Raw genomic sequence first — 18,576 nt, forward strand, 5'->3', positions numbered from 1 at the left:
TGTAAAAACGTTGTGCCGTTTAGTTAAAATCTCAGATCAAGAGGTAAAACAATGACTAAAGTAATCAAAAATGATAATAGCAAAGTTGTGTAGAATGAAGTAATCACTAAAGAAGAAAATGGGTGAAGATAGAAGGGGAATATAGACTTGAAGTGATTATAGATTTGTTTCCTCAGATCATCAGAGCAGTTGGAGGCGCCTCCGTAGCCAGGTGGGAAGGAGCAGCAGTACGCAGCACACGCTTCTTGATTAGACCAGGGTTCGAGCCCGTCACCCCCAAATACGGAGGATGCAGAAAGGTCAAGGAATGACCACCGCATATCCCGGAGCAATATGGCCTTAGTTGCTAATGCTCCTGAAAACCAACCAAACAAACAAACAGAGCAGTTGGAGGCCCCTCTTTCCTGTCATTTTTTCCAACAGTCTTTTTGTAACCTAACTATATCTAGTATAGGGTGCATCCTTAAACCTTCATTTCTGTTGATATTGAGATGGACATGATAGGCTTGTGGCCTATCATGTCCATCGTTTGTTCATAACCGTTTGTGGCATTTTGTATGCTTTTCAATATGTTATCCATGCATCGCAGTTATCACTATTTTTCCCAAGTATAGCTCTGCTTCATTTTTTACTCCCTTCCTTCTGGGATACTGCCATTCAGAGGATTGACATTTTGTTTGCAAGTTGTCTTAAGGTATTGAAGTGTCTCTTTCAGTTGTCCTTCACTCCACATTCTGTGCATTACATTCAACAAACACTCCCACTTCTCATTAATTTGGAAATAAGAATTTCAGATTAGCTAACTTACATCCATGTAGCCACACACCACAAATACAATGTGCACTGTAATATACTATGTCAATAAAAGTTGGGATCTTTCTCTCCAAAATTTTCTAGCTAGGATTCCATAAAGATCCAAAATCTAGGAGAGGAAATACCATTTAATCTTGCTTACATCTTTCTAGAAGGAAAAAAACTGCAATGTGACTATGCCCTCTCCATAAATGCCCTAATTGTACTATTTTTATGGCTCATGCATGAAACGATATATAATTAGTAAATTGACCCTTGCGTGAATTTCTGTAAAGTGATATTATGCATGAGCCTCACCTCCACACCAGCATATCAAGAAAGGTTCAGGTCTTTCTGGAGAATCCCCATCATATGAGGTGTGGAAATAAAGTCCCTGGTGCTGTTTTGATCATGTTCAATGATTTTTAAAATAAACAGAAGTGGTATGCTATAGTTCAAACTTCCTCCAACAGATGGTGGCATAGAGATTGTCTAGTAGGCTAACAGATTGCAAGTAACAACCAGTTTCATTAGTAGCATTAACATTTTGTGCTCACAATGCAATGGACAATTGTCACATTTAGATTTAAACTTTGAAAATCTGTGACAGAAACATCAAGTGTTAAACTGTTTGTAGTGATGAAATTTTAAGTTGTTGCCAGTGTGTTTGAATGGTATAAATGGTTCAAAGATGGATGTGAGAATGTTTGCGATGGCCCAAGCAGTGGATGTCAGGCAACCTCTTGAAATGAGAACAGAAGTGCAAAAGTTTGGGAAATTGTAGCAAGAGTTTGTTTGACCCTCAGAATGATGGCTGGTGAGTTGGATATGAATAAGGAGATGATTTATCAAATTTTGCATGAAGATTTAGGTAAAGGAAGATCTCTGCAAAATTTGTGCTGCCCAGCCTTATGGATGAGCAGAACTGTGTTCTAAATAGGTGCTTTACACACATTTCCTGGGAGAGACTGCAGTTTTGAAAGAAAGGCAGCTGGTTTTTGTTGCACGACATTGCCTTTGCCCATTCTGCACTTGTTTTGAAGACATTTCTGAAGAAACATTGCACTGTACAGTCATCCACCGTACTCCTGATTTAGTACTAGTAGACTTCTTCCTCTTTCTCAATTTAAAATTGTCCCCAGTTTTTACCTATCCTTCACTTTATATTCTTTTTATTTATCTTATTGAATTTGCTGGGAACTTCATTGCCACACCATAGCCTCCGTAGCCAGGTGGGAAGGAGCAGCAGTGCGTAACACACACTTCTTGATTAGACCGGGGTTCGAGCCCGTCACCACCAAATACGGAAGATGCGGAAAGGTCAGGGAATGACCACCGCATTTCCCGGAGCAATATGGCCTTAGTTGCTAATGCTCCTAAAAACCAAACAAACAAACAAAAACAAAAGCCACACCATATTTTTTTCAATTTCATCATCATCACATTAGCCAATGTATTATTAGGGATTTGAATGTGGCCATATTGGATCTCTATCAGTGACACACTGTTAGAGATCCAATATGGCCACACTCAAAACCTCTGACTCTCTTACCGTTCTTCCTGTTTGTAACCAGTGTACCATCCATGTTGGGCTGATTGGATAAGTTTCCTTATGTTTAAGCATTTGTGGCAGCTAATTGCCAAATGCTGTTACAACAGACTGAACTGAGAATATTAGTAGTTTTGTCTTATTTCAATGGCTGTTCAGAAACTTTTGAGGGCAAATTCTACACTTAGGGCCAATCATACATACAGTCAGTCCTCGTATAACAAGTGTTTACACTACACGAATTCGATCATATATGATTTATAAATAGGGGAACGATGTTGTATATAACACGAACCGAATTCGCTTATGCACGATTTGCCTTTGTGTTTACAAGAAATGGCAGTCGAACGCAGAATCACCCCACCTGAAAGCAACACGATAGGAATGAAGAGAAGATTCTGAAAATGTATTTGTTTTTTATATCAGTGAAGGGGAAACACATTTCACTATAATAACATAAAAACCCACACAATTCCAGCTATCGGTATTATCACAAATGCAATTAGATCGAGTTTATTACCAGTTTATAACAGATTCCACTAGCAGGAACGCAATTGGAAATTGTTTTTATTGTTTTATGGTAGTAACTCCCAGAAATGTGCTTTAGTAAAATGTGAGCTAGTGAGGTGTGTCTCTGCCTTTACGGTGTTGTTTATTCAGTTGCTACACGCGCAGCTTTATGTGTATCAAGCGTGCCTCCTCATTTTGTAATTGTGCTTTATTCCCTAAAAATGAGTATAATACTTAAAAGGTGTGAAAAGGAAGTGTCCTGGTGAAAACACTACAGATTCAGAGAGAAAAAGAAAAGCAATATCGATAAACAAAGGCGGACTGGGTCAAAAATTCTTATCTGGGAAAATTTGTAGTGGCCTCATACTAGCGTTTATGACCAAAATCACACCGACCCCCAGCCCACTGGGGTTTCCCCGGTAAGGCTTATGGCCAGTCCGCCTCTGTCGATAGAGAAAAATTATGAAATTGTGAAACACTTTGAGCGAAATGAAAGACCATGTGATATTGCACATGCTACAAACCTAAATGAGGCAATGCCAAGAATTACAAAGAATGCAGAGAAAATAAAAACAACTTTCATAGCAGGAACAACTCAAAGTGTAATTAAAATCCATTAGATCAAGAGACAAAGAGTTGGAATGGTTGTCATGTTTGGATAGAAAATCAAACAAAAAACAAGTTTGCTTACGATAGAAGCAAAAGCATTATCAATATTTTATTACGTAATAAAATACGTTAGTATTTTATTATGATTATTTATTGTGTTTGGCAATGTTTTTGTTACAAACGTGTGTTCAATCTTGGGTGGTCGGCACCTATCCCTATTTTTCCCATAGGGCCTGTTGTTTGCATTGCATGAGGGTTTCTAGGAACACAATTATCGTGCTACGTGAGGACTGACTGTACTTGGCTATGAAAATAACAGCAAAATATATAGCTAGTCTGGTTATAGCTAAACTTGATATTGAGTTCTTTATAGAGATTTTACCTGAAACCATCATCATGTTGTCTCATTCCTGTTATGATTCTCAGATATCTGAATTTCTCTCTTTCTTGAATTCTCTCTCTTTCTCTCTGTAGCACAGGTTTTGTTTAGAATGGTGATCTAAACAAAATCACCATTTTATTTAGAATTGTGAACAAACAGATAACCACATTTACTTAAAGTGGACAGAGCATGTGTCAGACACCAGAGATGTGGAAGAAATTTGTTTTTCTGATGGGTAAAATTTTCTGTAGTTTCTGCTATCAGACAAAAAAAGGAAGGGGAGGTTTTTCTGGCAGCATTGGGAAATTTTGGCATTCTGGGGGTTTTAAATTGGGAAAATGCATTGCAGGTTGTGGAGCGAGATCATTTGTAATTCATATAGTGTAGGTAATGCAAATGTATATACTATTTTCTAAAAACTGCTGATCATTTTAGAATGATTGTGCTCCATTCCATAGAGCTAAAACAGTGAGTCTGTTTTCAGTGGTTTAAAATTCACTTTGTGCCGACATTATTTGACTATCATATTTAGTTGTTGGTATTTGAGTGGAGATTGTTTCACTTTGTTAGTGTCATAAAAATTGCACCTCTATACATTTTTTAAAAAACAAGCATTAAAACTGAAATCATTATTCTAGTTTTAATGCTTGAATTTTCTTATAAACTGACAAATAAAATACTTAATCATGTATTGATGTAGTATTTAATTTGTCAATTTATTAGTATTAGCAAGGGAACATGATGCAAGAAAGCAAGCTTAATTAGCATCATCCAAAAAAAAAAAAAAAAAAAGAAAAGAAAAGAAAAAAAGTTTGTCTTGTTCTGCCTTGAATCTGTTTAAGCTATCAACTTCTACAACGACAGATGGAAGTTTGTTTCAGCAATCAACCACATGCTGGCTAAAGGCAAACTTCACTACATCTATCCAACAACTGTCTTTCTTCAATTTGAATTTATGCCCTCTCAGGCGATTATTCTGAGCAAGGGGAAGAATCCTATCAGCATTGAGCATGTTCAAACTATTCAAGGCTTTATACACCTCAATCAGATCACCTCGCAGGTGCCTAGTCACCAGAGACGCTAATTTGCAAAACTTAAGCCTTTCTTCGTAAGAGCAACCCTTTGTTCCATTCACTAATCTTGTTGCCTTTCTCTGCACTCGTTCCAACAGCTCTACATCCTTCTTAAAATGAGGCTCCAGACCTGTATACAGTACCCAGTGTGGCCTGATCATTGCCTTATACAAGGGGATAATCACCTCCTTATCCCTGCTAGAAAAATTCCTGTATATCATTGACAAGACACCATGAGCTACTCTTGCAGACTGTCTGCACTGCTAAGAAAACTTCATATCTGCCTGCACAATTACCACCAGGTCCTTTTCACTCTCTACCGCTGTCAGTGTAGTACCACACAATTCGGAAAGGTCAGGGAGTGACCACCGCATATCCCTGGAGCAATATGTATTGGTCCTTGAGGTTGTTGCAGACATTCTCTCAGATATGCCAGACAAGCTGTACTTGCTAGCTGGGAGTCTAAAAGGCTGATGGAACTGATATTCGGGTGACCCTCAAGTCAAGTGGACCCAGTTTCGGCGAAGTCCGGACAGTCTGTGACATCCAAATCTTCTGCTTGCACCTTCACGATGGTGGGATTGTTAGTAATCCTGGGTATAACCTCCATGCACAAGTACATGGTGGGTGACCACCCAGGTGTGAGCCAACGTAAGCAGGGGTCGAGGTGTGGCACCCACACCACATGGAGGAACGCCGCCCCTCTATGTTACCAGGCAGTACTAGGTGGTAGATGACTCTCATCAACCAGTGAAATACCACCACTTTGCTTATTGGAGGCTTGAAGTGGTGGAACCCATGTTTAGTCTCTAGAGCTAAGTTCCGGTCAACCCTTCCCTATCTCTTTCATCATGCAGTATGATTGATGACTTTTGAGGTTATGATGAACGTCGTGGCGAGATCCAGCTCTAAAACGGTGTTCGCAGGCCGGCTGCTAGTTAGTACACCGGACCGAACCTATTGGTAACTCTCTAGGAGGCTTCCGCATCACTAGTGTATAATCTTGCTACCGCTACTCTGCCAGATAGTGACTGGAGGGAGTCAGAGTAGTGTGTATGCGGGGAGCATTGTCGAGGCCATGTTATGTCAAGGATCTGGGTATATTCTTACCACGTGTGCGCCATATCCAAAAATTTCATTACTTCATACAGCATGTCCCACCCACTTTTTCTTACTATTGAATACACCATGAATTGTCAAACTAATAGAGCAAGCTTATCTGTGAAAAATTCTAAACCTCCCAAGCACTTCCTAATTCATTTCACAAATATACGTGGTCTCAATTCTAATCTCAACGATGTCCATTTCCACTTGCAGTCTGCCAAACCCCATGTACTTTTTCTGACAGAATCTCAGTTATCGGTTGATTCAACTACTGCTCATCTCAGATGCCCAAATTATTCGCTGTATGATTCCTTTCGCCTCAAAGGTGGTACTTGTGCATATGTCCATTCTGATATTCCCTGTCAGAGACTTGGCAATTTGGAATCTTCTCTGGCTTAAAGTCTCTCTCTACCTCATTGTGTCAAATTCATCTGTTGTCTCTATCGTTCTCCCAACTCCACTAATCACTTGGAGCTCTTTGACTTCCTCTCTTTGCAACTTGACTTTCTCCAGTCCAACTTTCCTAACAGTGAGGTAATTTTCCTTGGTGATTTTAATGTTCACAACTCCAGCTGGCTTCCGTTTTCTAGTCACACTGACCCAGCAGGTCGAGATGCTGATGCTTTTGCAATTACTAATGACCTAGCACAGGTTGTTCATTTACCTACAAGAATACCGGACAATCCTAATCATACAACCAGTACGCTTGATCTTTTTCTCACAAACAACCCTTCCAAGTACACAGTCGAAGTGAGTGGTCCTTTAGGTACCTCAGATCACAACTTGGTGATTGTCTCTTCTCCAATGGAACCTTTATCTCATGGCTATTCCCAACCTCGTGTTGTTTGGCATTACAAGAATGCAAAATGGGATGACCTGCGAGACTTCTTTTTCTTCTTTTCCTTGGTCGGATTACTGTTTCAAAACTTCTGATGTCAATGTTTGCTCAGATCGTGTCAGTGAAATTATTCTTGCACGAATGGAATCCTTTATCCCACACTCCACTTTAAAATCTTGTCCTTTATCTAAACCTTGGTTTTCCAATAAATGTGCTAAGGCTGTTCAAGAGAAGAATGTTGCATATCGTAATTGGCTTGTTTCTAATTCTTCAGTTTCATTTTCTGCCTACACCAAAGCTCGCAACAATTGTAAAGCAGTTATTAATGAGTCCAAACTAGAGTTTGAACAGACTAAGAGTAGAAAACTTGCTTCTTGCCCTAATGGTAGCCAAGCATTCTGGTGTCTTGCCAAAGCTATTGGCCGCAACTTTTGCCCATCTCTGCTCCCACCTCTGTCCAAACCAGATGGTTCTATTGTCACTTCAGCCAAGGATAAAGCTGACCTGCTAGCATCCCATTTTTCTTCCAGCTCATGTATTAATGATCTTGGTAAAACACTTCCCACCATTCCCAACATGCTCCATTGAATGCCTCCTGTGGTCTTCTGTCAAAAGGATATCAGAAGGATTTTGATGAATCTTGATGCTAAGAAGGCTCCAGGTCCTAATGGTATTTCTCCACTTGTTCTCAAAACCTGTGCTCCTTAACTCCTATTCTTTGCCGCCTTTTTTCACTTTCTTATTCCAAAGGTGTTTTTCCTTCAGCTTGGAAATTTGCTCATATCCAGCCAGTTCCTAAAAAGGGTGACAAATCCCTCCCATCCAATTAACGTCCCATTGCAACTACTTCTACTCTTTCTAAAGTAATGGAAAAATCAATTAACCACCAACTCTTAAACTAACTAGAAACCTTCCGTCTGATCAACGATCGCCAGTATGGATTCCGTCAGTGTCGATCCACTGGTGATATTCTGGCTTATGTTACCCATTTGTGGACTAATTCAATAAAAAGGTTCGGTGAAACACAAGTAGTTGCTCTTGACATCTCAAAGGCTTTTGATCGTGTTTGGCATAAAGGTCTTATAAACAAGCTCCCATCTTATGGTTTGCGAACTGTTTTTAGTAATTGGCTATCCAGTTTTCTCTCTGATCGCTCACTGAGGGTGATGGTAGATGGTTCTCTGTCTTCTAACTTCTCCACTAATGCCGGTGTTCCCCAAGGTTCAGTTCTTTCCCCCACTCTTTTCCTCTTGTATATTAATGACCTTCTTCCATTGACTGGAAATCCTATCCATAGTTTTGCCGATGATAGCACATTGCATTCCACTTTCCATTTTGAGAAACCTTGTCCTGCTCAATCAGCTTCAACTTCTCGAAAATCTGCTACCAATTCCTTAAATGCAGATCTTCAGGTAATTCTCCAGTGGGGCAAAGACAACTTAGTTGATTTCAACCCTTCTAAAACTCAGTCTTGTCTTATATCTCGCAAAAAGGATTCTTCTGCTCCTATGCTTATCTTTAGTGACACTCCGATTTCTAGGCAAAATGATATATCTCTTTTGGGGATTACCCTGACTTCTAATCTCTCTTGGCACAAGCACATTACAAATATTGCTTCCTCTGCATCTAAAAAACTTGATTTTCTCTTTCGCTCTCGGCGTTACTTTTCTTCCAAACAACTGCTCACTCTGTATAAATCGCAAATCCGCCCAGCCATGGAATATTGTTCCAACATCTGGGGTGGTGCCCCCAGACCTCTCTCAGGGTTCTTGATTCCATTCAGAAGAGAGCAGTTAGGTTAATTAATGATTCATCTCTAACAGAGTCTCTCCACTCGCTGTCTCATAGACGTACTGTTTCTGCTTTCTGCTGCATGCCTCTTCTACAGATACTTCCATGGGCACTGTTCTTCTGAATTGGCTTCTATAATTCCTACTCTCCCTTTCAAAACAGTCCGAACACGTGCCGCCACTAGCCAACATCCATTTACTGTCCAACTTCAAAGTCACAGAACCAACTTTTCATCTTCCTCGTGTATTCATTCAACTGCCGTTTTCTGGAACAACCTTCCTTCATGCGTATTTCCTGAAAATTACAGTCTACAGAAGTTCAAGTCGGATGTCAACAAATATCTTCTTCGTCTTCTCAACTTCCAACCCAAGCACGGTACTAAGTACTATAGGTTCTAATACCTCTCGTGTTTGGAGTTCACATAAAAAAAAATACATATATATATATATATATAGCCTTAGTTGCTAATGCTCCTTAAATCCAAATAACAAACAAACATTAATGAATACAGAAAACAACAATGAACCCAACACCAAATCCTGGTGGACTCCACTAATAACATTAGTCCATGAAGAGCAGTGTCCATTGATTACCACTCTGTCTTCTCCCACTCAACCATCCCTTTATCCATAGCAGCAATTTGCCTCCAATGCCACACTGCTCCAATTTGTGCAGCAGCATTCCATGTGCAACAATATCAAAAGCTTTCCTGAAATCCAAATATATGATATCAAAATTATTCTTTGCATCCAGTTCCTTTGTGACTACATCATAGTATCCAATCAAATTGGTCAGACAAGACTTCCCCTGAACAAACCCATGCTGTGTCCAAGCTATAACTGAAGTCTTGTCTAGATGATCCTACAATGAAACATTGTAGGATCATCTAGACAAGTGCCTCCATTCCCCAGAACAGAAGTTAAACTAACAGGTCTGTAATTATTTGTCTCCCTTTGATCCTCTTTTGTGGATTGGGGTCACATTTGCACATTTCCAGTCCAAGGCAGCTCTCATAATTATGCCTAAGGGTTTGCTTACTTCCTTTGCTGCCTCCTTTAATATAACTGGATAGATTCCATCCACCCCAGGTATCTTATGTTTATCTTGAACAATTTCTCCTCCACTTTACTCTCAGTTATTACAAGATTATCTAGCTTACTGCCAGAGTTTAATACACCTCTGGCATTCCCCTCCCTGAATAACTCCTCATGTGTGAATGTAGATGCAAAATATTCATTTAGTTTGTTAGCTACCTGATCAGGATCATCAACAGTTGAACCATCAATATCAAGTGGACCAATCTGATTCATCCCCTTCCTTCTAGAGTTTACATAAGTAAAGAACTCTTTGCTGTTTTTCTTTGCATCCTTTGCCAAAGATTTCTCGTAATCTGCCTTTGCCTGCTTAACCTCCTTTGTAACTTGGTTACAGACCAGCTTATATCTATCATAGGCTTCTGTGTCACGTGTTAATTAATATGTATCCCATGCAGTTTTCTTCTCTGCCACCCATTTAGGCCTAAACCTTGAACAATATTTCTTAGTTGGTATGAAAAGCCTAGTAGCTTCCAAGATTATTTCTTTGAATGTTTCCCATTTTGAATTTTCTGTTGTTAACGTTATCAGTTGGTCCCACCATATAGAACTTAAATACTGTCTCAGACCATCATAGTCACCTTTACGAAAGCAAAAACCCTTCTCTTTATCCCTGATGGTAGTTACCTCTTTGAGTAAATCCCACTTCAGCACACTGTAATCACTGACACCTAGTAGTTCCTTTATCTGCAGATTCTTAATGCATGAAGAATCACTACTGATAATCAGATCAAGAGTATTTCTCCCTCTAGTTGCCTCCTGAACATGCTGCTGTATAAAACAATCATCCAGTAAATCCACAAAAGCCTTGCTAGTGTGTGAGTGACCAACCCACATATTCCGGTTAATCTCTGGGAAATTAAAATCTCTCCCATTATAAGACACTGATTTACTGGCCCACTATTTCTCTGCACAATTACTCATTATACTCATCAGATTCATTAGGCCTATAACACACAACTACTCTCATTTTTCCTATCCCAGTGCTTATGTCATACCAGACTCAACATTGCATTGTCCACCAACATCAGTTGTGAATGCACTTCCTTAGATTGTGTTTCTTAACTAACAGCATAACCCTGTCCTGTCTATCCTTTCTGTACACTCTGTACAGTGGGATCAACTGACGATGTTACCAACAGTAAATTCTAAGTGGGAAGCATTCAAGGAATTAATCGTGGATGCTACTAAAGGTTTCATACCTATTAAGAAATATTGTTCAAAGTTTAGGCCTAAATGGTTGTCAAATGAACTAATGAGACTCGTAACAGTGAAGAAAAATGCATGGGATGCATATAAATTATCAAGCGACTCAGAAGCCTATGGCAGATATAATTTAATCTGTAATCAGGTCACAAAGGAGGTTCGGCAGGCGAAGGCAGATTACGAGAAATCCTTGGCAAAAGATGCTAAGAAAAACAGCAAGGATTTCTTTACTTATATAAACTCTAAAAGGAAGGGGATGAATCTGATTGGTCCACTTGACATCGATGGTTCGACTGTTGATGATCCTGCTCAGATAGCAAACAAACTGAATGAGTATTTTGCATCTACAATTCACACGTGGGGAATTATTAAGGTTTGAAAATGGCAGAAGGTTATCAAATTGTAGAAGGATACTTAATGATTTTGTAATAACTGAGAGCAAAGTGGAAGAGAAACTGTTGAAGTCAAACGTAAGAAAAGCACCTGGGGTGGATGGGATCTATCCAGTTATATTAAAGGAGGTGGCAAAGCAACTAAGCAAACCCTTAGCCATAATTATGAGAGCATCCTTGGACTCAGGGGAGGTTCCCACGGACTGGAGATGTGCAAATGTATCCCCAATTCAGAAAGGGGGATCGAAGGGTGACACGAGTAATTACAGACCAGTTAGTTTAACTTCTGTTCCGGGTAAAATATTGGAGTCGCTGGTTAAAGATGCATTGCAGGATCATCTAGACAAGACTGCAGCAATAATTCAGACACAGCATGGGTTTGTTAAGGGAAAGTCTTGTCTGACAAATTTGATAGGATATTATGATGTGGTTACAAAGGAACTGGATGCAAAAAATAATTTTGATATCATATATTTGGATTTCAGGAAAGCTTTTGACACTGTTGCGCATGGAAGACTATTGTACAAATTGGAGCAGAATGGTATTAAGGGTAAGTTGCTACAATGGATAAAAGGATGGTTAAGTGCGAGAAGACAGAGGGTGGTAATCAATGGGTGCTGCTCTTCTTGGACTAATGTTATTAGTGGAGTCCCACAGGGTTCGGTGTTGGGCCCACTGTTGTTTTGTATATTTATCAATGATATTGATGAAGGTATATCAGGCTTAGTGTCGAAGTTTGCAGATGATACAAAGGTTGGCAGGGTTGTTAATGACAGTAATGGCAGTGTGCTATTGCAACAGGATCTAGATAATTTGGGCAGATGGGCTAAGAAGTGGCAACTGAAGTTTAACCTTGACAAATGCAAAGTACTGCATATGGGTAGAAGTAACCCCAGAGAAACGTACCAACTGTGTGGTACTACACTTAAGGTGGTAGAAAATGAAAAAGACCTGGGAGTAATTGTGCAGGCAGATATGAAGTTTTCTGAGCAATGCAGACAGGCTGCCAGGGCAGGTCATGGGGTTTTGTCAATGATATATAGGAATTTTGCTAGCAGGGAAAAGGAGGTGATTATCCCTCTGTATAAGGCAATGGTCAGGCCATACCTTGAGTACTGCGTACAGGTCTGGAAGCCTCATTTTAGGAAGGATGTAGATTTACTTGAGCATGTACAGAGAAAGGCAACAAGATTGGTGAGGGGAATGAAGGGATCCTCTTATCAAGAGAGGCTTAAGTTCTGCAAATTGCAGTGGCTGGAGACTAGGCACCTGCGTGGTGATCTGATTGAGGTGTATAAGGCCTTGAATGGGTTGAGCACGCTGAATTCTGATGGGATCCTTCCACTTGTTCAGATTGTGAACCTAAGGGGGCATAAATTCAAATTAAGAAAAGACAGATGTAGAATAGATGTGCGGAAATTTGCCTTTAGCCAGCGGATGGTTAATTGCTGGAACAAACTTCCATCTGTCGTTGTGGAAGTTGATAGGTTAAATAAATTTAAGGAGGAACTGGACAGGCATTTGGAGGGAATGGTGTGATTTTTTTTTTTTTTTTGGCTGATGCTGCATAAGCTCATACATTTGCTTTCTTGCATCACATGCCACTACTACTACTCCTGAAATTCCAATTCTGCACTGCTTATGTGTGTGGGTGACACCACGCCTCTGATATCCCAACAATATCTGCCTTTGATATCTTGACTAGCACTTCAAGCTCATCAAATTTATTAACTATACTCCTAGCATTGGTGTACATGCAATTATTCTGTGATGAACAAAATCGAGCTTCATTTTCTGTCTACACCAAAGCTCAAAATAATTGTAGAGCAGTTATTAATCAGTCTAAAATAGATTTGGAACAGAATAAGAGTAGAAAACTTGCTTCTTGTCCAAATGGTAGTCAAGCACTCTGGTCTCTTGTCAAAGCTATCGGCCGCAACTTTTGCCCATCTCTGTCAAAATCTGATGGTTCTGTTGCCACCTCAGCTAAACATAAAACTGACCTGCTAGCATCCTATTTTTCTTCTAATTCATTTATTGATGATCTTGGTAAACTGCCTCCTGTTTTCTTTCGTCAAAAGGATGTAAGAAGAACCTTGAAGTCTTGATGTGAAGAAAGTGCCTGATAGTATTTCCCTGTTCTCTTTAGCTTACTCCTGTTTTGTGCTGCTTTTTTTATACTTTCTTATTCCACTGGTATTTTCCCTTCTGCTTGAAAATCTGCTTATATCTATTCAGTTCCTAAAAGGGTGACAAATCCTGCCCATCCACTTATTGTCCCACTACACTTCTACTCTTTTTAAATTAGTAGAGAAATCCATTAACTGGCAACTCCTAAACTATCTAGAAACCTTCTATTTGATCAATGATTGCCAGTATGAATTTTGTCAGTATCGATCCACTGGTGATATACTGGCTTATGTTACCCATCTATGGACAAACTCCATGAAAAGGTTTGGTGAAACTCGGGCAGTTGCTCTTGACACTTCAAAGGCTTTTGCTTGTGTTTGTTCTGCCAAATAAGCTAACATTTTTATGGACTGCCAACTGTTTATTGTAATTGGATACTAGTTTTCTCTCTGACTACTTACTGCAGGTGATGCTGTCTTCTAATTTTTCTGCTAATCCTGGTATTCCCCAATTCTTTCTCCCACTCTTTTCCTCTTGTATATTAATGACCACAAATCCTATCAATATATTTTTTCTGATGATAGTAAATTGCATTCCACCGTCCAGTTTGAGAAACTTTGCCCTGCACAAGCAGCTTCAACTTATTGAATATCCACTACCAGTTCCTTAAATGCTGATCTCCAGGTAATTCTTCAGTGGAGCAAAGATAGCTTAGTTGATTCCAATCCTTATAAACCTCAGTCCTGTTCTATATCTCACAAAAGGGATTCTTCTGATCTTATGCTTATCTTTGATGACACTCAGATTTCTAAACAAGATCACATATATATACAGGAACTCCCTGACTTACGTAATACTCTACTTTACGTAAGTTTTTGCCAGCCTGTGCAAACTTAAAAAAAATCGTGGAAAAGTATTTTGCATCCCGTAGGAATACAAAATATCATGAAAATATTGTAATGTGAACCCAATAATACATTGTTTTTTTTTTTTTTTTGTAATTCGTTCCAAGTTCTTGGAAGTTAAATTTCACATTATTGTTAAGCTATTTCTCTCTCTAAAAGGTCATATTTATAATGGAAATTGCACTACTCTTTTATCATTATCATATGTTTCCATTATAAGAATCAATTTTGAATGCCTTTGTGATATTTTTCTAAAGCACGTTTCTGGAGGTCACGACCATAAAACAATTGGCACTTTCTGGTTTATTGGGCTTTTCTGTTTGTGCATCTAGTTATAAACGGGTAGTAAACTCTATCTTATTGCAATTATACCAATAACTGCAATTGTGTGGGTTTTTATGCTATTATGATGAAATATGTTCCCCTTCACTAAAATCTTCAATCACATAAAAAACATATTTACATATTACAATGATGTAGGGAAAGCGACCAACAGAAAGTGCAAGTGGTGGCAGTGCCAGGAAACGAAACAAAATTGATTTAGAAATGAAGATGAAAATGATTAAGAAGTACAAAGCAGAATAAAGTTTGTCATCTATTGCAGGGAATTAGGTCTCGCTGCTTCAACAGTGAATGCTATTTTAAAGGACAGTGTGGGTATAAAAGAACATGTCAAAGTATCAACGCACTTAAGATCAACAGTGATCACAAAACAGCATTCAAGTGCTATATGGAAGATGGAACAGCTGTTAATAATATGGATGGAAAATCAGATTCAGAAGCGAGTGCCCCTGAGTGAGTCTAATGACTATTTAAGCAAAAGCAACAATCATTTATATATGATGTGTTGGAAAAAATTATTGATGAAGGCGGCTATTGAACACAGCAAATTTTTAACGGTGACGAGAATGCTCTGTATATTGGAAAAAAATGCCGGATCGAATATACGTTACCAAAGAGGAAAAGACAATGGCGGTCCAAGGCGTCAAAAGATAGGGCCACGCTCCTGCTTGTGTACCATTCTGGAAATCCTTGTGCATTTAAGGGCATCAATAAAGCCACCCTACCCGTGCATTTCTGATCGAACCAGAGAGCATGGATAACAATATCTCTCTTTGAGGATTGGTTTAAATGCTGCTTCATTCCTGAGGTTGAAAAATATTGTAAAGACAACGACGTTCCTTTCAAGATTTTGCTTTATTAGATAATGCTCCTGGACATTCTACACATCTAGATGATTTCAATTCAAATGTGAGAGTCATATTTGTACCACTAAACACTACTTCATTCATCCAACCTATGGATCAGGGTGTTATTTAGAATTTAAAAGCATACTATTTACGCACAACATTTGCTCAGGTATAGTCTGCAGTAGACGATGAGAAAAATTTGACATTAAGAGACTTTTGGTAATCTAACAATATTTACCACGCCAAAATTACCAAAAGTTGTTTAAATGGCGCATGGAAGTAAATATGCCCCCGGCATGTAAAAGGCTTCAAAGGATTTGAAAACAACGAATCATATGAAGAGGTTACAGATAAGATTGTAAAGGTTGCAGAGTTACTTCAGTTGCAGGTTGACGTGGAGGAGTTAATAGAGGAAGAAGAGAAGGAATTATCCAATGGAGAACTTATTGATTTGCAGGCAGCGATAGTGAAAGAAGAAAATGCTGACGAAGCTCAAGATGAACCAAATGAGGAGCCGAGACGCTTCATCGCCAAAGAAATTGCATCGGCAGTGGCAAGGTTTGAGAAGATGGATCCTGATAGCCAATGATTTTTAAAAGTTAACAGAGGGGTGAATGATACGCTTGCTTGCTACAAAGAAATCAACGATGAAAAGAAAAAAAAAAGCACCCATTAATGTTTTTAAGATTGAGCGGCTGACCCCTTCCAAATCTCCACAGCCCTCAACTGTGTACTTATCAGCTGAAGACGTCAATTCTGGCAACGATGCTCAAGAGGTAAAACTTACTGATGTTATGTCTATCTCTTTTTTCGTAATTTTATGTCTGAAATTTTTTAAATTGCAGGCTTTTCCAATTTTTCCTGGGCATGAGATAAAAACTTGAATAAATACAATAAATAATTCTATTTACATGTTTGTCAAAAATTAATTTTTTGATTCAATCAATTCAGCGAGCACAGTTGCGAGTGCTGCACAAGCATGGGGGAAATTCCCTGACTTACGTAGCATTCCGCAGAACGCAACCCTTACGTTAGTCAGGGAGTTCCTTTTAGGGATTATTATGGCTTCTAATTTGTCTTGGCATAGGTACATAATAAATATTGCTTCCTCTGCATCTAAAAAAACTGCTTTTCTCTTTCGCTTGGTGTTATTTTTCTACCAAATGCTGTTCACTGTGTGCAAATCTCAAATTCATCCTATGAATATTGTTTCAAGATTCCATTCAAGAGGGCAGTTAGGTTAATTAATGATCTATCTCTTACAAAGTCTTTCCGAACATCTGTCTTATAGATGTTCTGTTTCTGCTCCATGCCATTTCTATAGATATTTCCATGGGCACTGTTCTGAATTGGCTTTATAATTTCCACTCTTGCTTCCAAACCAGTTCAAGCACATTGCATTGCGGTCTTTTGCTGCCCAACTTCAACTTCATACTCAGAACTTTTCTTCATTTATTCCTTCAACTTGTATTTTCTGAAACAACCTTCCTTCATATGTATTTCCTGAAAACTACAATGTACAGAAATTGAATTCTGATGTCAACAAGTCTTCTTTCATCTTCTCAAACTTCACCCTATTCTAATAACTGTTGTGCTTGGGGTTTTCAAAAATAAATAAAATAAGTTTGCAGTTGCATAATTTCACTTGCAAGTACACTTCTATTATATGTGGCTGATAGATCATAAAAGAATAAGTGGCTATTTATGTGTGGTTAAGTTCTGGTGTATTATAATCCCATTATATAAGGCTTATGTTAGACCACACTTGGAATACTGTGTTCAAGTATGGAGACCGCACCTAAAGAAAGACATCGAGCTTCTTGAAAGGGTGCAAAGAAGGGTAACTCGCTTGGTGAGATCGGCAAAAGGGCGTCCTTATGAAGAAAGACTTCGAATATGTGGGTTGCAGAGTTTGGAAACTAGACACCTTAGAGGAGATTTGATTGAGGTGTTTAAGGCTCTGAGAGGCATCAGTAAAATGAATGAGGACAAAATTTTCAAGATTATAAATGATGCTAGAACTAGGGGACATAAATTCAAGTTACAGGGGGAAATGTTTAGATTGGACTGCAGGAAGTTTTATTTTAGCCACTGAGTTATAAATTACTGGAATAAGTTGCCTTTGTGGGTGGTAGAGGCCGACAGTTTGGGGAAATTCAAAGGTCATCTGGATAGTACTTTCAGGTAAGGGAAGCGCATAGGATGACAGGTTTAATTTCCTTTTTATTTATTAATTATTATTATTTAGTTATTTATTTTATTTATTTTTTGTTCGGATTTTTTTTTTTTTTTTGGCTGGTGCAGCATAGGCCATAGGCTTTCTTGAACCATGCAGCTGTTACTAATACTAATACTATTTCAGTTATAGAGAATGATTTTCCAGAATAGTCTAGATCCTCTGAACATTATAAGTCAGTGGTGCGTACAGCCAGGCTGTCTCTTAAGTATTCTTGTATTAATAGTAACATCCAAACTTTAATCTAATTATTTAATATAAAATGTTTATTATCTAATTTGTTTACTAAATATTTTTTTCTATTCAAACAGTTTTAACCTGAAGAGAACATGCACAGAAATCTACAACTGCCAACTTTTTGAGAAATTATCTTGTTGAATGTTTCCATTGATGTTCTTGCTTCCCTGTGAAAAAGTGACCGATGTCAACAAAGAAAACAGACTATATTAACTATCAGATTGAACATTCATTTGCGTTACTGCACGTAAATAGGACCAAGCCAGTGGCATGTATTGCTAAATCATGGAAATATCTTAATAAATTTTGTTATATAATTTTTTTCACCAAATTAAGTCATTCCCTTATTATATTTGATTTAAGCCAAGCAGTAAATGACAATATAATATCAAATATTATATTCTGCTGGGAATGCCAATTGAATGTAATTTGATATTACATTCAATTGGCATTCCCAGTTTTTTTTGTTTACTGTTGTCACCTTACACAGTAACAATGTCCTTTTATTAATGGATATTTGGCTTTAAGGGTTACTAAA

At 38.5% G+C, this 18,576-nt stretch overlaps 1 protein-coding gene across 1 annotated transcript in view; it reads left to right on the plus strand.

Annotated features, from left to right (window-relative positions):
* The window catches only part of Arpc4 (Actin-related protein 2/3 complex, subunit 4), a 71,570-nt gene extending 53,201 nt beyond the window's left edge, over positions 1-18,369 (plus strand). The window contains exon 5 of the mRNA XM_090385505.1: positions 18,113-18,369. Coding sequence (XP_090241631.1) covers positions 18,113-18,118 — 6 coding nt within the window. The 3' untranslated portion in view covers positions 18,119-18,369. The remainder of the gene's footprint in view (positions 1-18,112) is intronic.
* Positions 18,370-18,576: the final 207 nt, after the last annotated feature.

Source organism: Mastigoproctus giganteus, chromosome 11 (genome assembly GCF_048544385.1).
Source record: "Mastigoproctus giganteus isolate SK-2022 chromosome 11, ASM4854438v1, whole genome shotgun sequence".
Lineage (NCBI taxonomy): Eukaryota > Metazoa > Arthropoda > Arachnida > Uropygi > Thelyphonidae > Mastigoproctus > Mastigoproctus giganteus.